The 23,906-nt window shown below is 37.8% G+C and overlaps 1 protein-coding gene across 3 annotated transcripts; it reads right to left on the bottom strand.

The window, feature by feature from the left end:
* Positions 1-210: 210 nt before the first annotated feature.
* On the bottom strand, positions 211-23,906 carry LOC104902826 (transmembrane E3 ubiquitin-protein ligase FLY1). 3 transcript variants are annotated; one of them, XM_048636916.2, is made up of 15 exons: positions 23,230-23,906; positions 18,486-18,558; positions 17,971-18,098; positions 10,965-11,080; positions 10,702-10,777; positions 10,210-10,276; positions 10,030-10,107; positions 8,794-8,951; positions 8,636-8,695; positions 8,458-8,551; positions 5,872-6,039; positions 4,818-5,146; positions 3,728-3,844; positions 3,353-3,500; positions 211-617 (listed from the first exon to the last, which is right to left on the bottom strand). In XM_048636916.2, the coding sequence occupies exons 1-14, from the start codon at positions 23,422-23,424 to the stop codon at positions 3,399-3,401; spliced, it is 1,761 nt and encodes a 586-aa protein (XP_048492873.1). In that variant the 5' UTR covers positions 23,425-23,906; the 3' UTR covers positions 211-617; positions 3,353-3,398. The 3 variants fall into 3 exon arrangements, with proteins under 3 accessions (XP_048492873.1, XP_048492872.1, XP_010689035.2); XM_048636915.2 differs by having other exon boundaries at positions 211-609; positions 23,230-23,904; XM_010690733.4 differs by having other exon boundaries at positions 211-609; positions 10,702-10,762; positions 23,230-23,903.

The following is a 23,906-nucleotide window of genomic DNA, read 5'->3' as shown; positions in this document are numbered from 1 at the left end:
CTTTTTTTTTTTTTCTCTCATTTAACATTGATAGAGTCATAGAACACTACAAAATGGAGTTTAAGTTGTTTTTGTTTTCCTGATATTGTGGGCTTATGTAGAGCTATTTTAGTTTTTCCTCAGAAGTAAGCTAGTTCCCTCACAATTGTAATAATGATATTAAAGAAGAAAATAAAGTGTAAGCTTATTCTGATTTTGAACACATCGGGCTAGACATCGAACTTCCAGATCAAGAATCAATATATAAGTTTGTTTGAGCATGCGAGTGAATATGTGATTAGCAATTAACAACAGGAGCACTGTCCGTTCTATCTGGTATCGCAGGGGAAAAATGTTTATATGACTGCGCAGTGGGCACATTGAACAACCCGTCTTTCCCCCCTTTTTTCTTCTTTCATTAACAAAGCTACACCGTATATCAGTCATCAGAGATATAATGTACAAAATTAATATACATGAAAGAATACCTGGGCTACAAGCCCTCCTCTGTTACAATTAAATGACAATTGGTTTGTCCATCTGAGTCTCTGACTGTCCTTCGTCAGCTGCGACTTGAAAATCGTCACCATACGGCTTGAAACATTAATTACATGCTTTATATCTTAAACCCTGCAATACTTCCAGAAAATAGTTTCAATCAGATAAGTGTCCTCATTGAGCTAAAGACTTGGCATATGGCAAGAGAGATAGAATTGAGAGCAACCACAATCAGCAGTTCAGAGCAATGTGAATTAAACTGCTATAGAGGTTTATGTAATCTTATTCCTAATTTCTTTTTTAAAAACAAACATGGTCCGGACATAGACCGTATTGCACCTGCAAATTTAGCGAGTCAACAAACAAACACCTAAACTAGCACATAGTGCAGTTACCACTTACCATGACCTTGAGGTCCTAACTCCTAAGGAGTATATTTTACCACTAGATCAAACACTACTTCGTCAAGAATGATAAGTCTCAGAAAATAGCAAGATGAAAAACAAAGAGGACAACAGCAATACTGAAAAACAATAATTAAGAAAAAGAAATATAGAGCCAGCTTGACACAAGACCTGGTTAACGGGCAAGGTAGACAAATAGGTATAATGGTAAGATCAAGTTAAAGATGGGTTTTATTATTCAGGGCCTTTAATAAACGAAGTCTTTCCATTTCTTTTAGGCACACTGCAAACAGATTCAGGAGAGTGGTTTGTGGTGGGCATTTGTTGAGTAAAGTGTAGATGAACAAAAATTGAGGTAGTGGATATAGTCTTTATTCTAATTATATTAGGAAGAGGTATGGAAATTAATGTTACTATCGTTGACCTAATATCACGAAGGAAGTAAGAAAGGTAAATGGGACACCTCAAAATGGAAAAAGGACACAACCCATTGTGGCCCGACATGGCTTGGCTCATTAACAAGCAGACACATTATAGAGTTATGGACCAAACAACCACAATAAAAATAAACTTTACTCCGTCTTTAAATACTTGCTCATGTGTTATGGGCACAAGAATTTAGGAAAGAGGTGCACGTGTGGCAGGGGCTTCACTTTTCAGAAAATTAAAAATAAATAGGTTAATGGGTAGGAAAAGGACAAATATATTTACTTTTGGGTCATACTAACCAAATAAGGAAAGGTCACGAGCTAAAAGATGGAAGTGTTTGTTTATGGAGAATGTAGCAAGTGAGGACAGAGGAGGTAACATCTAAAGGCTTGATTGGAAGAGAGTAAACTAAAAAGAAACTAAGGGCTTGTTCTCTTCGGCATAAAACAGCTGAACTGAACTGAACTGAACTGAACTTATCAAAGCTGAACTGAACTGAACTGAACTTATCGGAGCTGAACTGAACTGAACTGAACTTATCAGAGCTGAACTGAACTGAACTGAACTGAACTGAATTGAATTAAATTGAATTGAATTATATTACATTGAAATAAATTGAATGTAATAAATATATAAATAATATTTTAAACAATAATAATATGAATATTAAATAATAATTATAATGATAAGTAATAATAATGAATAATAATAATAGTAGTATTTTGAATATCTTTAAATGATAGTTATAAATAAATAATATTAATAATCATAAATTAATAATAATAATAATTAATGATAGTAATGATAATTATTTTATATTATTTGTATTAATATATTAATACTTGACGATGATATATAATAACAATAATATCTAAGAAGTAAATTAATATTACTATTTTAATAATTAGATTTAATAATTTAAAAATATTTAGTAATAAAAATAATGATTGGGTTGGACCGCGAAAATTACATCATAAACCGTCTTGACGCGATTTGATTGGTTTATGGGCTAAAAAAAGTGGGTTTATTTGTGCTTTGACCTAAACCATGTTCCTCCTAATAATAATAGTAAATAATTAGTAAAGCTGTAATAAAAAAAATATATAGAAACAACAACAACAACAATAATAATAATAATAATAATACTTAATAGTAATGATATATATTTAAATAATAATAATAATAATAATTAGTAAAATAAATTATACCAACATAATAATAATAATATTTAACAAAATGGTTATAAAAGAATAGAGCTGAACTGAACTGAACTGAACTGATCTGAACTTATTGGAGCTGAACTGAACTGAACTGAACTTATTGGAGCTGAACTGAACTGAACTGAACTTATTAGAGCTGAACTGAACTGAACTGAACTTATTAGAGCTGAACTGAACTGAACTGAACTGAACTGAAAATAAGCTGGGGAGAACAGACCCTAAGAGAGTAGGAGATAAATGACAAGGTTCTAAACAAGGGAAGATGGTTGTGGTTACTAATAATTGTTGGAAAGAGAGAAGGGAGAAGAATGCAACAAATTACCCTCGTCATTTCCTCCTCCAAGCATCACCACCATCACTACCACTAACTACCACCACATTTTTTACACCCTTAAGAGTTTGTAAGATAAATTAAATTCTATTGAGAAAAATAAGAAAAAGCATGGCAGACAGTACATAGCCAAATTCAGGACAATATATCAGTCTTTGACAGTACAAGAAAACGGGTTAATTATGCTGGACACCCCCAAAGTGAAGAATTTGATAGAAGCACCATTCGCCACAACAGAGAGTAGCACAGAAAAAGATTACATCAAGACAAGTAGAAAACATGCATTTATGTGTTTTTAAGAGTATTCACTAACCAGGTAGGATCTAGTCGAGAGTTTGAGACACATTAGAGACCAATAAACAAACTTCAATGTGGACATTGGATACTTACATACTATATATCAAGTCATAGTAATAATAGATGCTTGTCTTATTCTCAAAACATGATTGAGAAAAAAAATATCTGCAGAGAAATCATATTACGAGACTTACTGTTCATGGGCTTTGCTCTACAACTTATAAGTGTGGAAATCTATTGTCAGGCAGGTGGCAAAGATCGGCGACATGTTGGACATTCCATCTTTATATCCATCCACCTTTGTAAACAACCAGAATGGAAGAAATGATCACAAGGTGTCACCTGCAAAACAAATTTTCCTTTTCTGTAAGGCCCATTATACCAGTGAGACAATTCGGAAAACTATTCACCAGCCTCCACTGAACATATGAGGGGGAATTTAGGTAAATTCACTGTGTGGGCTCACAACAATTTCTCCTCTCTACTAGGTGGAAAACTAAGCTATCCATTTTTCCTTTTCTATCCATAAAATTCCATCACTACCATAACTTGACCAAACATAAACTTACCATGCAGTCACTAGAGCGTTCCGAAAGATCAATGGAAGTCATGCAAATGACACAATCTGTGGTACGGTTTCCATCTTGATTGAACCGTCTATAATAGCTATATTTCTCAGGTAGGATCTGCCATACACAGAAGGCATTCAAGTCAAGCCTGGAAACATAGAATGCAAAGACTTCCATCACTGCAAATGTGGCAATCACAGTAACATAAAAAGTTGTTTATTGCTTTATTCCGTGGAGTCATGGAAGTAGGAGATGATTGAGCTCAAATAAAATTTCAATAACTAATGGAAATATAAGACAAAAGATCTTCTAGAAAAAAATTCCAGTTCAGTTGACGATATAGAAAAAGTGAAAATAGTTGACTAGAACCCACAGATGAAACTATCACAGTAGAAGCATGACATCAAAACTTCTCCAATACATCTCAAAAGTAATAAATATGCACTTTTTACGACCATAGTCCACCTATAGACAAAAACTTGGGCCTAGTGTCAGGTAATCATGATATAGAATGTAATAAAATAAATGAGAACCCATATATATAAAAAAAAGGAAAGGTTTTGCAACAAAGGAGCAAGATGTGCAACAAATTTTTGAGCACATAAATTTTTTGGGAATTCATTCAACATATTCACCCTTAACATTTCATGAAACAGGTCCTTTTAAAGTTTTAACTCAGTGATTGTAAGATAATCTTATAAAGGAATTAGCAGAAATTATTTTGATACACCTAGATCTAGCTTAGAATGGAACATGAAGCAGGACTGCAGTATAATATACATGGCGTAGCCACATGAACAGTGTTCTCTCTTATCATATTCCTTTCTCTACTGGTGTGCGGGGGAGTGGGGGAAGGGGGAAGGGGGAGTGGAAGTTGAAACTAGTTCGTATTTTCATGCTCATTTCAGCAACAGGAATAACACAATGACCTAAAAGAGATGCGCAAAGCCCTGATTCCAGGAAGATAAAAAGGTTAAAGCTACAAACAGTGCATGCATGTGAAGTGGCAGAAGGGGAAATGAAGAGGAAAAATGCAAGCAAGAAGAAGAAAAAAAAGCCAGAACGAGCTCGAAAACAAATGCAATTCAACCTGACGAGGTATAAAACATCGTGATCCAAGGTAGTGCTGAAGTAGGAGCACGAGCGACTGAAGTCCCATAAATGAACTTAAGCATATACACCATATCTTATCGGGCCCAATTCGCATAAAGTTGTTAGGACAACCGAATACGTACAAAGGAATTGCTAATCGAGTAATAGTCATGCCTAAGATGTAATGAGGGTGCAGCGGTTTTCTTGAATCACGAACAACATTGGTAATTATTTGAGGTATCCAAAAAGAATACATGAGGAGAATAATTAGCCGCAGAAAATTATGGAACTCGTACATAATCAAGATGCCTCCCAAGAGTATACCATCTGCAAAAATTCATACGTGAATTGTATTAGCCATCAAAAGCTCACCAAGATTCACAACCTATTCATGCTACTCCAACTCCAACTCACACCCCAACACCTCCCAAAATTTCCTTTCAACAGAGAGAGTATTCAGTGAAGGGTCACACTCCTGCAAAGACAATGTGATGATGTTTCAAGAGGGTAATATGCTCAGAGTCCCTGCAAAGACAACGTGATGATGTTTCATACACATTGCAATACCCGACTTTGACTATCAGGAACTAGACAAATTTATTGTTACAAAGAATGAAGAGGCTAAATCTGGATCAAATAGGACTGCAGGCAGCAGGGATACATTAGGAACTATCGGAAGTAAAATTCAGGCATGCCTGACAGAAATAGAAAAGAAGGGCTACTCACTTCTGAGAAAAGATAACAAAGAAACTACCAACTGACGAGAACTGTTAATTGTAGAAACCCCAGAGTTTTATAGCACACAGCAGCACTCATGAAAATGAGCCCCAACTCAAAAGGAAACCAAAAGTGGGGGGTGGGGTACAAGAGAGACAGAAAGCAGCAAGCGCACGATAGAACAGCAAGACAGCATATATTTCCACTCTCCAAGAAGAGCTCGTAAGGGTTTAAAAGCACCAAGAAAGGACCAGCCATCTTAAGCTTATTACTTCACTAAAACATGAAAACATCTAACCCTCAAATACTTAATTATGATGCTAAAGCATACTCACAGAATCGGCTGTACAGAAGCGATAGTTCACGTCTCATGGCTTCCCAACCTTCACCGCTATTAGCAGGCCTACTTGCCTTCCATATAGCTAAGAGATACCGCATCTCAAATATAGAGAACACCACAAACTTGAAGAAGGCAGCAGTTGCAAAAGCATTAAACAGAGATTCTGAGCAAACAAACAAAAAAATGTTAATACTTAGATAAAAGTAATAATGTTACCATTCATCATCACTCCAAGGCATTGCACTAATGAAGGCAATCAAAAATTAACAATATGAGGGCAATCACAAGTCACAACCTCTACACATTTACCAATCTTGTAGAGAACGAGACATCTAATTAAGGACTCAGAGCCAGCACAACTCCAAAGTCCAAACTCTCAATATGTATCACACATTCACACTATCCCTTCTTGAAACGAACACAATAAGACAATTACCGCAAATCAAAACAGTGACTGGAGATGAGTTAGCTGCTTAGACAACATCTTGCTGAAATTTGACAGTCAGTAATCAGTATTCCATACCACCATTAGATTAAAAATCATCGCTATTCGCATCATCAAACAAAATACTGGCAGTAGTTCTAACCAATACCAGCATGAACCAACATACCGGCTCACACCCCGAGACAAGAAAACAAAGGGAAACGGGATGAAAATCCGAGGATCGACCACTTCAACCTGTAATGATTGGAGAAAATCTGTGACTTCACACTTATTTTCTTCTATGCCCATGATTTTTGATTGAAGACTTGCACCACGGGCATGTAGCCTTTCTCATATTCTGCATCCAGTAAAGCTAAGCAAAACGAGTGTGCAGCTCCTGTATTAGAATGTGAGCCTACAATTGATGAGATAGGGTTATGTATGGGTTTCAGAATGCGAATGAAAGTGTCAAGTTTTCAGTGTATCTTTATGGTTGTAATTTTATAGAGATTCTGGCCGGGATGGCCATGTACTAGGCTTAATTGATGAACCATGTAATTGCTTGTCTCAAATTGTCCTTTCTAGTCCAGCATTAGTCATTTTTGTCTCTATAAGCGTTAGCATCTTAGCTCTCTTGTATATTTACCAAGAAACATGGAGTTAAATCATTATTCATGTGTAATGGCTGATGATATGAAAGTAGCACAGTACAAATGCCATCTTAAATGCTGTCCGATGGCCACTACATACAAGGTTTAATACACAGAGAAAAAAGACTCCGTGATCAATGTTTTAACACCAAAGAGCAGTGAGCCACTGATCGTTCCTTTTTAGTCTGGAGATGTACACTTAACGGAAAGACTTCTGAGACTAGCAATAGCTAGCTTAACTCTATCCCTTTTGCACGATGTTACATCTTGGCACCATCACGGTAAACCATCTTTGTTTCCCGTGACTGTTCTACAAATGCGATCACGTCCAAGATTGGGAACCTTGATCCACAGAGGAGATTATACTGCATTCTACCTACAGGTCTTCTATAGCGAATAAGAAGCAAACGTTCTTTTTTAATCCAAAGATGTAAACTTGACCTGAAAGAGTTGAGTTACTCTATACCCTGCATAGTAAATAATGCCTGCTAGAGCTGTCTGAGTGCCTGGTGGGTTTTCTTTTGGCCTTCTGTCCATTTTTATATGATAAAAGTGCACGTGATTTATTATTTTATCATTGTTTCTTCCAGTGTTCAGCAAAGCATAAGCGACCAGGAATGAAAAGTTCAAAAACTTCAAGCTAAAGGCAGTGAGAAGCAGCAAAGAAAAACAGAGGATCCTGGGCAGCTCCATTTATAAAGAAGGGTTGAAAAGTTTGGCTTCTAGATTTCTCATCCCCCTTGATCAGTTGTCTTCACAGTTCTACGACAATTCCGCATTATCGAGATGGAGACCTCAACAACCTCAGACTTTCTTGTCGAGGCTGCTGCCCAGAATGTGAGGGATGTCATCATGTCAATGGGGCAGGGGAGCAGGGCAGTTGTCCCCATGCCCGCCCTACCACCTGCGGCGGGGGGGAAAATTCCAAATTCATCCCCGCCCTAATGAGTACACTATAGAAACAATCCTCGCCCCACAACCCACTTGGGTACTCACACCCGCCACATACCCGCCATATCCGCCGCATCACTTGTCATACTCACCCCCACCACATAAAAACTTAACTAGACGCTTCCTTCCAAATGAAAAAAAAAGTGTAAGAAAATATATTTTATATGGGTTTATAAAACTAATTTTAATATGGTTAAAGCAGGTGGGAATAGAGGTGAGGCATGCAGGAATCGGGTGGGAAGGGACAGGTTTGATCATTGTGTCTTTTTCACTTAAAAGTTAAAACCCATTATAGCTCAAAACAGATAAAGTTTCACAAACCTTGAGCGTGTCTAAATATAGCACCAAACTGACAAAAGCCTTGAAGGAAATTTCTTAACTTAAGGTGAAAAGAACACACCTACAGAACAATGAAACACCTGCCTATATGATCAAGCTTCTATGGAGTCAATTATAATCAAGTAGAAAATAGGGCCACTAAACCTACACTAGGAAGGCAAAGATAGAAAAATTGACAAAAATAACAACCATTTCATGAAGCATTGCTATAGCCTACCTACTAGTATTCCAGCTGTCAGATGTAGAAGACAAAAATAAGCATCCATAATAGCCTGCTGACCGATCATCAATATGGAAACTTTGGCAGCCCCCTGACAAAGTCAATTAAAATATCAAAATCAACACTAGCAAACATCAACTTACAGCTGATACACAAATTGGAAAATGATTCTTACAGATTGGGTATTGCTATGTTCCATTTGTCGAATCAACAGAAGAACTTGAAGAAAGGAGACCTAATGCACAATATAGTCAAGGTACCCAACCCATACAGCTTAACATAATAAATGCAGTGCAGCATGAAGAAATCAAAAGCCAAAATAAACAAGGATACAAAGGTAACCATCAGTGTATAATTGACAGCTTTGTTGTAATAGACCTCTATATTGACAGAGGTAGCGTTTAATGATAATGGAGAAAAGCAGTCTCCATCTTCATCCGCAGAAGGAGATTCCATCAATCCCTCTAAATGGTACTGATCATGATCTCCATCTACAAGCAGACGTTGAATAATTTAGAAGCTCAGCAAAGTTGCCATTCAGAGCATCTAAAATGTATACACAATGGACTATTACCCCACGTTGGACATCACGAAACAACAGAAGAGCAAGACCTGAAAGGCAACAGAGAGAGAGAGAGAGAGAGAGAGAGAGAGAGAGAGAGAGAGAGAAATTCTAAGCAGCATGAAGATGGAATGGACGCCCAAAATCTAGTAGAAAGTAGGGCCACTAGATACGTAATTGCAGGAGAGCAGAAAGCTCATGATGCTGGTTTCACAAAACACAAACAGAAAAGTGGATCATTTCATGAGAAGACATCTTTCAGCAACAAACAGTAGGTAGACAGACTACACTGACTCTTACAGGACATGCACATCCGATTCAAAGTGAATCAAGCATTCTCTTCAGGTTTTCTTCAGAATTATTTATTTTTCTAAGTAACCCATAGTTAGAATAAGTCCTATTTAGTAGCAGAGATCTATTAAATACAAGAGGTAGTGAGACCAGTACCCCATTAACAAGAAGCTGGGATCATCCAGAGAGCGGAACAGAGAGAGAGAGTATAATCTTTGAAATTGGAAAAGCCAGAACAAAAGAAAAAGAGCCAAGGGACAAATACGGAACCTTTTTTTGTCAAAAATAATAGGCATTCTAGAAAGACACCAAGAGGGTGTCACCCATGTAGGTGGTCCCAGATTCAAACGTAACTACATGTAGATCTGAAGAAAATAACATATTTGGCTTCCATTCACAAGAACCTAGATTGATGAGTCACTTCTTTGACGAGCAGTTTTAGCTTCATTCAGTGATGACCAGGTTATGGAATGGATGAAGACAAATACTAGCATGAACCCAGTACCAAGGGACTTATGACAAACTGTTGTCCTACAATTTGGTGGGTGAAATTGCAATGACATTCACGAAACTCACTATTAAAACAATACAACCAAGAGCACACTATGTGGGTCCCAACTTCCAAATAAAACAAATGGGTGCAGAAGAAAAGGAAAAAGAAATAAAGACAAAGGGAAGACTAGAAAGAAAAATGTAGTCTCAAAAATCTCAGATACCATTTTGCAAAGATGCAACACGTGAAATTTGAGCTGCAATTTCAATATTGCAATGTTTCTCTATATCACGAACTTGTGCTGCAAAAAAATATAAAAATGAAAGGTATATTAACATAATATTTAACAAGTGTCAGTATGTGTATACAAAGAAAAAGAGAATGTAAAAGAAAGGCAAGTTACATTTCTTTCTTCTCCAAATCTTATCACGTGGGGAATCTTGAAACACCTGTGATGAGAAGACTCCAAGCTGCTCAACATGAAGAAACAGAAGATCATATTTAGATTCTGATGAAGCAAAATTTTACCTGGTAAAACAGCGAACAATCGCGGAGTCGCAACAATAACAAGATTGCCACCCAGAGTGATTTATGTTGAAATTAGTCAAGCAACCGCTTTGGAACCAAACTCAAAACAGAAGATTATCACGACACTTTTGAAATTAGTCTCCTAAAAGTGAAACAATATGAGACTTGACCCACAATTTATGATTATGTGCATCAATTTGAACCCCTGGCAGTCCCGTCCCGGGCCACCAAGCTAAGAACACAAGAAATTATGTAAAAATCGTGCCACAGGATGCACCTTTCAGCTTTAAGAATCCATCCCACCATACCACATTAAAACATGAAACACAAATAGCGGTACTATAATTTGAGAGAAGTGAGAAGGTACCAAGTGATACGGATTAGATAACAGGTAGTCTTCTTCTGGACCTCGATCACCATCTTTTCCACTGCACATGATGCCACTGAAATACTGTTAGAAGATAATAAGACACATCCTCCAAGTAAATATATTCTTTCTACGATGTGCATTCATGATTATCCTTTCAATTGTGAACTTATGAATAAAAGAAAGTCCAAAAGGATCTCCAAAGAGTATTTGCAGAGACCATACAAATTTTGGATCCAAGTACAGCATAACAAGTTAATTACCTGTTTGCCACCATTCTTAGTTGCCTAAACGGCCAGATATATACACCTTCTACTCGAATTTGAGCACCACCTCCTTCATGATCATCATCAAAAGCGTCATGAAAGATAATTACTCCCTGGAAAAAAGAAAAAAAACCAAAGGTACGAAAAATACGCAAAGTGATGATTAGCAGAAGATCCTGAAAGAACACTCATAATACTTGAAATAATTCATCTTAAAGCGTCATATGGACAAGAAATCAGGAATCACACTTATAAAGAAAAATTGTGCAGCTATGATTAAAACTAGTGACAAGCCCTTCAAAATTCAAATACCAATCAAACACCTAAAGAGCATATCTCTAATGGCATACATGTTTTGGCCAACGAAAGAAAAAATTGTGCTAAACCCTCTTGATCACGGATCTCAAGCTTGAATATTCCAATTCATCATTGATCTTGAAACTTAAAAAACTGTCAATCCAGTCAAACTGTTTCATGTTACCTGGTATACATCTTATAGTTGGTGGTGAATCGTAAATTCACAGAATCATAGTCAGGCTTAGCTAACTACCTAAGACTAAAATCAAGCAAGAACCTCTCCCTGTGTCACCTGCCTTAGAAAATGATTAAAGAGTGAGGACAAGCAATGAATTATGCAAAATTCAAGCCCAAATAGGAGAGAAATATTTGATTAACTTTCTCTAAAAAGGAAACTTGATTACAAATTTCTAAGCTTTTAGCGGCTTAGTCACTACATACCACCACCCGAAAAGGTATCACAACAAGTCAAACGAATCTCTCTCTACCCTCCTACCCTTTTATTCTACAGTTGCATAATTAACTGTGCTATCAAGTACCACCTCATTGCCAGATTAACAAAATTTCATGATGCATTATCCTTTTTAATCTTGGAGTGATGCCTTGCATATGTCAGCAGAATAGGAGGTTTAGCAGGTGAAGTCATTACAGGACACAACCAGAGTTTGGGTCGAGGGAGGGCAAATGCACATAACCGTAAAATGGTTATAAGATTCAAATAGGCTGTATACGTGTATCGTAAAAGACCTGAGCAAATAGGAAAGCCAGGAATTATCGCTAATGTAAAACAGCACTAATAATAATTCTAAAAGGTTCTCAAAATAATATAACTGGTAATAACAAATTACTTATTATGTGTCAATTACATGACTGTTGCATGCTAATGACATAGATATGTATTTTGCGAATTGCCAAATTTGTACAATTGGATATCAACCAAACATGTAGAAGTCTCAAACTAATTTTCTGTTATGGACAGAGGTAAATCTGCTGCTCACAAGGATTAGTCACAGTACGAAGAAAATAACAAGATTGGAGAAGGAAAGATTAAAGTTTGTATTACAGTGCTTAAGGCAAAAATGTTTCTCAGCTTTCAAGTAGCTAGAAATAGAATACTCCAATGATTACAAATAATTAATTCATTTTTCAAGATGCCCCCTACACAAATCCATCCCCTTTATTTATAGGTCTACCTAAATATTTTCTCTCACTACCTCTGTCATTCCAGCAAAATTCTTGCTGCCATCTGACCCCTAACAAATTCCCCAACGTTATTCTCCACGTCACCTTTCACCACGTCACCATTCTCTCACTAATCTTTCTCTAGCTGACTTCAGGTGGGAACCCAATATTTTCTCTCACTACCTCTGCCCATAACTCACCCTAACAAAAGGAGGATCTCATCCATAAACAACCTTGAAGGGAGAGATACCGGTGGACACATGTGCGGATGAGTTATATGAAAATTCTGCCCATGCCAACCAGCGAGCCCAAGTCCATGGCTGTCCGTTCATAATGCAACGTAAGTAGGTCTCTAGAGCTTTGTTTACAATCTCGGATTGGCCAACCGTTTGGGGATGGTAGGTTGTGCTTCACCTTAATTGAGTAACATGTAGCCTGAACAACTCACGCAAGAAAATTGCTCATGGATACCTTATCACTACCAGAAATCATGGAAGCGAGAAACCCATGGAGCTTGACAACTTCTTTAAGGAACAATTCAGCCACTGTGAGAGCTGAAAAGGGGTGGGCCTTAGTGAACCTGTCCACCATTACCAACGTTGTGTCTTCCCCCTTTGACATAGGTAAGCCTTCTTTGAAATCCATAGTAAGGTCTTTCAAAACTTGAGCCGGAATCGGAAGAGTTTGTAGTAGCCCGCCGGACTTTGACTTAAGCTTTTTGTTGTTTACATATAGGACAAAACATAATTGGTGATGATCTTGCGCATTCGAGGCCAAAAGCACTATGTTGCTATCCGCAAATAGATTTTCAATTCTCCATAATGCCCCCCAATAGGAGAGTCATGAAAAAACTTTAGCATGTGTGGGATGAGAGAAGAGGTGGAAGGAAGAACCAAACGACCCTTATATAGCAACCTCCCATTTTCTACTGGGGTAATTTCCCGATAATGATAAAAAAAGGGCGGTATTTAAAATCAAGATTGCTCTAGTATCCTATGTCAAATCACAAAGCAATGTTGTATTAAATGTTGCTTGTCCCCTTAATTTCTGTGAGATTTGCTGAATAAAAGGGTCATCTTTCAACTGATATGTACACAGGCCCCTCTAGTTTTTTGTGAGAGTGCATTTGCCAGACGATTAGAAGATCCGGGCTAGTAATGAATTTCGAACTCAAAACCCATCAACTTGCATACCCAACGATAATATTCAGCCCAACTTCCCGCTGCTCCATGAGATATTTTAAGCTTTGTTGGTCGGCCCGAATCATAAACTTCCTTCCCAACAAGTAATGGCGCCATTTTTACACAACAACACTATAGCCATGAGCTCCTTTTCCGTAGACTGATTTGAGACGATTTCAAGGGCCCAAAATGTGACTGTAAAATGCTATTGGTCGTTGGCCATGCATGAGCACCGCCCTAGCCCAAACCCCGAGACATCAACCTCCACAATGAAGCTTTGAGAAAAATCAGGCATAGCCAAAGCGGGGCTGCCATCATGGCTTTTTTTAACTGTTGAAATGCCTTGGTGGCTTCATCACCTCCACCCAAAGTTATCCTTCTTTAATTGATGGGTAAGGGGAATTATTATGATGGCATAATTGGTTATAAATTTCCGGTAGTAACCAATCAAACCAAGGAAACCCCTTAATTGTCGAAGGTTGCATGGCCCCCACTCTACCATTGCCTTCACTTTCTCCATATCCACCGCTACCACAGAAGCTGAAATTATATGCCCTAAGTAAGCGACTTGGGTCTTCCCAAATTCACACTTTTTAAGGTTGGCGTACAATTTGTGATGGTTTAAAACATCCAAAACCTACCTAATATGTTGCTTGTGGGACTGCTCATCCCCACTGTAAATCAAAATGTCGTCAAAAACAACAAGGACGAACTTATGAAGAAATGGGGAACACTTCGTTCATATATGATGAGAACGTTGCCGATGCATTAGTCAATTCGAAGGGCATGACCAGGAATTCATAATTCCCTTTCTGAGTTCAAAAAGCCATTTTTGGGACATCTTTCGGCTTAATCCGGAATTGGTGGTACCCAAATTTGGGATGAAAACACGACTGCCCCATGAAGCTCGTCTAAGAGTTCGTCAATCACGAGAATCGAGTACTTGTCGGAACCGTGACCATGTTTAATGCCCACTAGTCCACACAAAACTGCCACGATCCATCCTTTTCACTAGAAGGACCGGGATAGAGAAGGGGATGGAAGGAAGCTTGTATTATTCAAGCAGCCAGCCAACATCTCTTTCAACATATAAATGGGCCACAACTCCTCCATTAAAGGGCGTAGCTGGGATTTCATGGTTGTCATATGAGACTTCCAATTTGTTGTTAGAGCTCCTAATTTATCCAACCAAGAAGCTTCTAAAATCACGTATGAGTTCCCCAAACATAAAAGCAAAAAATACCAAAATTACCACTGTTTGCATCTCTTAATTCTCTAATTCACCCCCTTGCACACCCCTCTCCCTTCCACCCCCTTACCGGTGCCAACAGTTACCCCAAATTCATCACCTTTTTCCATGGTCAGACTAAGCTTCTCCACGGTGGCCAATGAAATGAAGTTGTGGGTGGCATCGGGATCCACCATCACTATTACTTCACAATCCCCAATTTTCCCCACCATTTTCATAGTTTTAGGATTACCAAGCTCACCACCAAATTTAATGAAATTTTCACCGTATTTACCTTGAGTGGTGGTGGTGGTGCTTCCTCTTCCATGGTGGTCGTCTCCCCCTCTTCCTCCTCGCCGTTGTCCTCCGCGACTAACACACTGAAATCCCATTGCTGAGGCGCATTTTCCATTGCAACAAAAACAAAGGTCGTTTTCCCGTCGGTACTAAAGTTCCTTCTTGGAGAGTCGTCGGCCTCCTCCTTGATTAGGTGGGGTTGTGGTTGTTTTCGGGTTCTAGGGAGTGAGGGCTAGCTCTCGGGTAAGTGGTTCTGGGTAAGGGTGAGGTTTTGACGTGGTATTTGAGTTGGGGTGAGTGTTTGGGCTATTTGTTAGGCATTTAGGTTGGTAGTATGAGATGGGTTGTGGTTTAATGACTGAAGGCCCACCTTTGTTCTTTTCAGTACGTTGGCCCACACTTATTTATCTCAAGCCATAGCTAATTCCATTGCATGATCTAGATTTCTCGGCTGAAGAAGCCTCAGGCTTCAACCCATTAAGAAAATGACTAGCCAAGGCCTAGGGACATTTTCCAAAGGAGCGGCCATTTCTATGGAACTTCTCTGATACTCCGACACCATCTCTTTTTGCTCCACCACCAATCATTGTTCATGCAAGAAACCTGCCAGCGCCGGTCGGAATTGTCAGAGAACCAAACTCTTCATCTCCTCCCACCTTATGGGGGCGTCGCCGATCTTCCCATTGATACAACAAAAGGGTATCTCCCTCTGACGATACCACCGTCGCCTCTATTTTCTCCTCCTCCGCCAACCCATTAAAGGTAAAATATCTTTCGGCCCTAAGAACCCACCCATCCGGGTGGTTCTCGTTGAAGAGGGACATATCTAGCTTCATATACCTCCAGTTTTCCCCCTGGAGGTACAGTCCACGCGGGTCTGAGTGGATGTTCCTCCGATGGTGTATACCTTCCTGCCCTTCCAACTAGGAAAACCCGCATCTCTTCCTGCATCCTTGCCTCCTCTATCATTTGGAGTGATAGGCCTGCAAACTCATCCCCTCAGGCCCCGCATCGAGGCCTCCGTTCCAACCCTCTGCTCTATCATGTCCCCTCTTAAGCTCTGCTGCTCTGGTGCATGCCTTCAAGCTCTTTGGTGAGACCTGCAATGTCTTGTTCGCACAAATCCACTCTTTGGGTAACGTTGGCAGAGGCCATGGTGACTCTCAGGACGGTTGCTCTCATACCAAGTTATTATGCAGTATGCCTGAGGTACATCTACTACTCACAAGGGTTAGTCACGGTAAGAAGAAAACAACGATTGGAGAAGGAAAGATTAAAGCTTGTATTTCAATGCTTAAGGAATAAAAGTTTCTGAGCTTTCGAGTAGCCATGATTACAAATGACTAATTCAATTTGCAAGATGCCCCCTACAAAAATCCCTCCCCTTTATTTATAGGTCTACCTAGATATTTTCTCACTACCTCTGACATTCCAGCTAAATTCTTGCTGCCATCTGACCCCTAATAAATTCCCCAACGTTATTCTCCACGTCACCTTTAACCACGTCAACATTCTTTCACTAATCTTTCTCTAGCTGACTTCAGGTGGAGTTGCGCCTTATGTGAAATGTATGGGTGGCTTAGGTTGGTGCATGACATTTTCATGATTAAAATGCTCTCTCTCATTGTAACCTTGAAGATACCAGATTTGAAGCAATATTGGTCATATTTGTCCATGGGTTTTAAATGAAAAATATAAAAATTTAACCTGTCTTGACAATCTATCTAACATTAATTCCAAGTTCTAATTGTAAGAGAGCATCTACAACAACTCAGCTAGAAGACAGAGGCAATCTACAATCAAGGCAGGAAACTCCTCCATTTACGTAAGTCTATTCAGATTAGGATTCATATTAGGACACCTCCAATTAAGTTAGCCAGCTTCAGCGATTCACAGACACGCACCAATAAGATCCACATCACTACCGAATAGGAGGAACCTTTAAAGTTTATAATAATGCTAAAATTTGGTCCACTTTCTTATTTCATCCTCCCAAATTATAAGCGTAACTCCAAGCACCACTTTTGACGGTAATACACTTACATATCATCACCAAAACTAGGAACCAATCTTAACTACCTATTGTCATCCACTGGAAGAACCTTGTTTCATCCTTCTCTCATCTTAAAGTTAAAGGACACCACCTCAGCATTTTAGAGCTTCCGTCCAACCACATGGGCGTAATTAACTGAAAAATCAACATGTGAAATCATGCCTAAACCCCAAAGCACTAGCAAGCAACCTCTTATTTCCCAACTGGATCAGCAAAGTATGGAAATTATTAGTTATCTGGAAGGATACTCAGTACTAAGTGTCCCTAACTCATATATAAATCCATAACGAATAGCCAATGCTAGAGAAAAATCAAGGAGTTTGTTACCAATAAAAGCAAAACAAAGTAGGAACAGGAAAAATAAAAGGGAGGGGGGGTGGGGAGTGGGGGAGCGCTCACCAACTAGCATATAAATCAAAGTCAAATAATTAGCTCAAACGCACATATTCATCATCAACAGATTACTGAATGTGTCATGTTTATTAGGTACAACCTTCCAATTCAGTATCAGTAAAGTGCAAGAATTAGTGCACCCTGGTGCATGATACAACAAATAACGGCTTGAAATATGACCATGATGGAAACCCGGAAACTCTTAACATCCAAACAACCATGAGATATGTACCAGCTTCTGCGTCAGTTCAGTAGACTTACAAGCTACATTCAGACTGACCAAGTTGCTACATCTGTGTACACCATGAGCTTTCAAGCTATGTATATGAGTTAATCAATTTTGTGGATGAGTACTCTGGTTAGATTCTATACCTGAACATAATGTACACCAGTAATTTTTGTTGGGGTACTCATCAACTCAATTACAGAGTTCCCATCAGATCTCTTAAAATCTGGAAATCTAGATGAGCTATTTGAGGACTCCAAAAAATTCCAAGTACCTGAATGTCAAAAGTTCAGCAGATATGTTTAAAAAATAGAAGAATTGAATTTGTTATTTTTGGGACAAGCACAAGTCACAACTGACAGCCTTGTACAAGATAAAATATTGGCATTGTATTTTTCCATGCTTTTTTGAAAACACTGTACTGTTATCGTGCGATTCAGCTTCTTTAGGAACTTACAGCATTAATTATTAAATCATTAATTATTTAGCTTCACTAATTCTCTGGGCTCCTTAACACAACAACTGTGATTTCATACAGTGATGCAAAAACTATGATACAAATGAACATATAAATATGCATAGGAAGATGCTGTAAGAAGCCTATGGTCTTATTTCAGAGTACAATTATTTAACCAAGTTCGTGGAGAAAATCTCTACAAACCTCTGTAGGTTCCACTTATGTTCCAACTAGAAAAGGGCGCCATGTTATTGTCCTCCTTCTTGACAAAGAGCCACTGAAGAGCAATATCAACAATCAATAGTTAATAAACGTATGACTGAGAAACACAGCAGAAGAAAAAATTTCATTCTACATATAGAAGTGTGACTGTGAAGCTGCATTCGAATGGACTGGTAGTAAACAGATAAACTTTAGAGAGTAAGAAGAGTGAAGATTAAAAGCACCATAGGCAATGCCAACAAGTGGTCTGCAACAACACTTTTGGACTTCAAAATGTAGCCCTTTAAGCTATAGTCAGATTCCCGTACTCATGTCAGACATGGGTACATATCCAAGTATCACTCTCATTAATTAACTAACAATTTCCATTTGCTACACAAATTGAAATGTCAAGTCTCCATACTCATGTAAAAAACATATTATTGTAAATGTACCCGACAACAGATATGATGTAGCCAACAGAGACGGACAAGAGGAAAATACACCATTTTCAATTTTTCTGAATCATATGTACATTTCAAATTCTAGATAGACAATTGATCTGTACTTCAAGCATCATTGATTATTTAGGTTTAGACCCCAAACTATCCAGATGCTTGATCAATGCATTCAAGATGATTAAACTTGGAATGTAAATATGCTTTCTGAGTATAACCCTACCTATAAAGATATTAGGCATCCCACTAGCGCGTCTACTCCTATCGCTGGTGAACCTTAATGAGTTACACCAGCACAAGCAGCTTTTCTAGTTCTCGGTTGAAAATTGCTACTTGGTTAGCCAACAACCAAGTTGCCAACAATTCTCGGAGGTAATTTAAATGGATATGGCATATCAATATATTTTCTTTATGGCAATCTATCCATAATGCCTGACCCACAAGAGATAATCGTCAGATTCCACACTCATGAAATTTGTCATTTTTACGCTGCTCATCCAGAAACAGCAAACAGGAGAATTATTTATCATCTAAATTCTCAAATATTATCTATTTTGATTTATTATAACACCGTCAGATGCTGGGTACTAATCAACATTTTCCCTCTTTAGGACAGACCTTAACTTGGTACCACAGATGAAAGCATGAACTGCTTAAGTTTATTTTAGTGCCCTAATTTGGATCATGCAGAAAACTCATAATTTTAACATGTTAAAAACCGAGAACATCTTTCCTATAGAACTTACCATACGGGCAATAATACATAATGAATGGATCATTCATGATTTTATGAATTTTAATATTACAATGCCGTCCAATTTCAACCAATAATACTATACGAGTAAATGGTTCTCAATCTGCTCCTAAACCAAGAGTGATTAAGTCATTAAACTATATTTGGACCAGTCTGCAGTCTACTACTTTAATAGGGAATAAGCAGGCGTTAACCTCCAAAAAAGGCAAGGAACTTGTATAGCTGCTTTTGCTCAGACTTCCTTATAATTATAGAACGGTTTAAACTTTAAAATCTAAACGGAATATATCACAAACTCACCAGCACTTAATCGTCAGAAGTAGAGGATTACAAAATCCGCAAAAACAATTGGATCATCCTTCTGACCACTCCTCCACTCGAAACTCAATTACTAGAAATGAACACTAATCATATTTCCTCTAATTAGGTGTTCTGTCTCTTCTAATCAAAATCCTTTCTACTCTTAATAACCTTCTAGATTGTATTAAATCCTCTTTACTCTACACTTCAATTAAGCTCATCTATTTTACTTTGTGAGTCGTGACGTTTAGGCTACCCCCATCACATTTACAGATTAATAGCAAGGCCTCATCTATATAGATGACACTAACTGCCAATCAAATTTAGCAAGGATTGTGTATTCCTCCAATCCATATCCTTCAAGCTACAGAGTTTCCACCAACAACGATTACGTCAGTGGATAGTCTTTCCTTGTTTTATTTCAACTTAAAAATCATTAGTTGGGAGGTTAAATAGATATAACAGCATTTCTTCCATTGACCTGAAGTTAGACATATTCCTCCGTCCAGTAAACTTTACCTTCTTCACAAATCTCATAACCATAACTTTAATACCACTTGTTAAAGAGAAATAACAGCCACACATGCAGCACAAGTATATAGAGTATGAATAACAAACTACAGGACACAAAAAAGGAGATAAAACTCTAAGAGGAAAACCCTTACTCAACAACAGGGAAAAGAAACAGAGTCTCGATTTCTAAGAACAATGCAGTACCCTATTATAGTTAGAAATTAAATTTCAGTAGCAACTTTGTGTCAAACAACATTGCAAACCTTCTTACAAGGCAATGAACCTCACCAAAATGCAATCTGAGAACAGCCAAGATCCTGAACTCTAACCCATATTTTGGATTGGACCAGATTCGCAAACAAATGGATGACCCTGTAAACTGATAACTTCTCGACTCAAGAGAACAAGACTAGACCACTAATTACTAGAGTAGCTCCCATTAGGTACTTTCTCGTCCCCTGATTAGAATACTCACAACCACCTAAAACCCTTCTAGATTAAAAGTACATTCTTATCCTACTACTCCTTAAATCACTTATCTAGATAGTTATATCCTCCTGCTAAATTTTCTACAACAACAATAGCAATAGCAAAGCCGTAGTCTCCAAATGATTTGGGGTCGGCTAACATGAACCGTCATAGTAAAACAAAAAAAGTAAAGGAATTAGTTACAAAGAGTTAACAAAGAACAGTGAAAAAGTAAAAGTGACAGAAGTAAGAAGCGAGAAAACATAAGGAGCAAAAAAGACAAGAGAATTGAAAAGTGGAAACTAAGATACAAGGATATAAAATATAATATGAAAAGATCTTATAGTAGAGGGCTAAGAGGAAATATAGAGGGGGGGGGGGAGCAGAGAAAAACAAATGTGAAGAAAAGTAAATGCAAAGGTTCATACAAAACCTAAAGAAAAAGAAAACTAAGCTTAAGAAAAAAGTTTGCAAATTACAGAGTAAAGTAAGATGAATCAAAAGGAAAAATGTAGGGATAAATTTTGTCATCTCCACAGATTCTCTCCCTCACCTCTATCTAACGCCAAATTTTCTTCAATCCCAAATAGACTCATATCACTCTTAATCACCAGCATCCAAGTTTTCTTAGGTCTTCTCCTATCACTCACAATCCCATCACTTCCCCACTCTTCAAGCATTCTAATCAGTGCATCACTTGGCCTCTGTATTACATGACCTAACCAGCTTTGGTGATTGATCTTCATCTCATATTCTCAATAGGTGCAACCCCTACTTTCTTCCTAATTAATTCATTCTTCAACGGATCCTTTCATGTATGGCCACACATCCAAGGTAAAATACGCATCCCGCTGCATTCATCTTGTGAATGTAACAATGTTTTAGAGCCTAACCTTTCGTGCATGCTTAATTGTCGTGGTATGAAATATTCCCTTTAATCTATGCGACATACAAAGATCACATAGAAACCTTGTGCCACTCTCCACTTCAACCAACCTGCTTTGACTTTATGAGCCACATCTCCATCCAATTCCCCATCACTTTCATAATAGATCCTAGACAGCGAAAGAAATCAATACCTTTACAATCTTCCTATCTAAGATGATCCCAATATCCAGTCTTACTTCTACTCAACCTCCTACTCAGCCTAAATTCTTAAAGTTCCAAAGTTTGTCTCCAAAACTCCAAGTTACTCTCCACGCACTCAACACACTATCATCCACAAACATTGTCACCATAGTATATCGTCTTGGATTGACCTCGCCAATTCGTCCATATCTATGGCCAAATAAAAAAGGTTCCCTAAATGTTTTATTCTCTTGTAATTGCACATTCAGAGCAAGACCTCGTATATCAAAACATTATTAGCCACTAATCTATATTACCAACACAATGTTTCCTTGGCCAAAAGGAACCTTTGTGCTACCAAGCAATTTAATTTAGGTTTACTTTATGTCCACATGTAACTTATCCCATGTTTTTTTTAGTTCTCAAATATAAGTGTAAGACATTTTTTCCCAGACTTCAGTGTACACTTTTGACCATGAATATCTTTATATCTGATTTTAAAATAATCATGGAAAGGGGTTATTCTAAAAAGACATGTCGAAACAATTCCAATAACATCCCATGTGACAATGTTTCGATTGATGCATTAGTAGAAATATGGTAAAGATTGTTAAATTTTACTAACGAAATACAAATGTTGCACTTATTAGTAAAAAGAAGATTTATTTAAAGTTTGTGGATGCATCCAACACACAATTATATCATCACCTTTGCCTTTCCCCCAAGAAGCTAAATAGGTTCTCTTGAAAATGTGCCTTGGCAGAAACATGTTTTCTCTCTAAGAGTAAAGCTATATATATACCTATCCGCACCATGTCAATATAATCTTTTTTCGTAGTTATAGTCGCAATTTCACCTAAGATTGAAGACATTTAAAAATAACTTCCATGAACAAAAACTTCATATATTCAATAGTTCTAATCACATAGATTTTCTACTTCCAACCTCAAACGAATCGACTCGAAGTTTAGCAAAGAAACGAGACTTACACAAATTATATGGTCTACACTCACACCTTAAGACATTAAATTGCGTATGAATTCAATCAAATGTGTCAATAAAATAATAAACAAAAACTGACAGAAAATGTGCTTATTTACTGAATTCAAACATACACTAACAAATGACAACATTCACATAATCTTGGTAAATATGAAATCAAAATTAAGGACTTTCAGGGACTAACCTCATCACCCCAAGACCTTGTTCTTTCTCTCAATGGTCTCAAACACGTCACCGGTCGGAAAACAAAACCCGACAACATAAACAGAAAAACCGTAACAACAAACCCTAATTTCCTCTTCCACCGAAAACCCAATATCACCTTACTTCTTCTGCTCCTACCCATTTCGAAATTCGAGCTTTTAGCCACGAAATTCATCCCAAAATCAACAAAACCAATCAATTAATCCCCCTTTACCAGCTGATTCCATAAAATGAAGCAAAATGAAGAAGAACCCATGTGAGAAAAAGCAAAATACAATTGCTTTAAAATGGAGTCAACTAACCCAAAACCATAGGAGAGAGAAAATGACGTGCGAATTCGAGAGCTCAACTAACAAATTTCAGCAATAAGGTATGATTACTTTGTTTAAGATTAAACAAATGATCCTAAAAAGAAGAGGGACTTTCACCGGTTGGTTGGTCGATTGATGTTGAACTGTAAGCTTAAGGAGAAATTAATAATTGAAGTGAGTGATTAATTTGGTGATATTATGAAGCATCTTAGTTTGAGTTTTGTATGTGTTGTTTCTCTCTCTAGCTGGTGACAGTGGATGTTGTTGCTGCGTGCTGGTTGTTCTTGTTCTTATAGTTGGTGTTGTAGAGTATGAGAGAGAAAGAGGGGATTTCAAAAAGTCTTAC

This window comes from Beta vulgaris, chromosome 9, assembly GCF_026745355.1.
Source record: "Beta vulgaris subsp. vulgaris cultivar EL10 chromosome 9, EL10.2, whole genome shotgun sequence".
Taxonomy (NCBI): Eukaryota; Viridiplantae; Streptophyta; class Magnoliopsida; order Caryophyllales; family Amaranthaceae; genus Beta; species Beta vulgaris.
The sequence above is the reverse complement of the archived record's forward strand: the minus strand, read 5'-3'. Positions and strand labels throughout refer to the sequence as shown.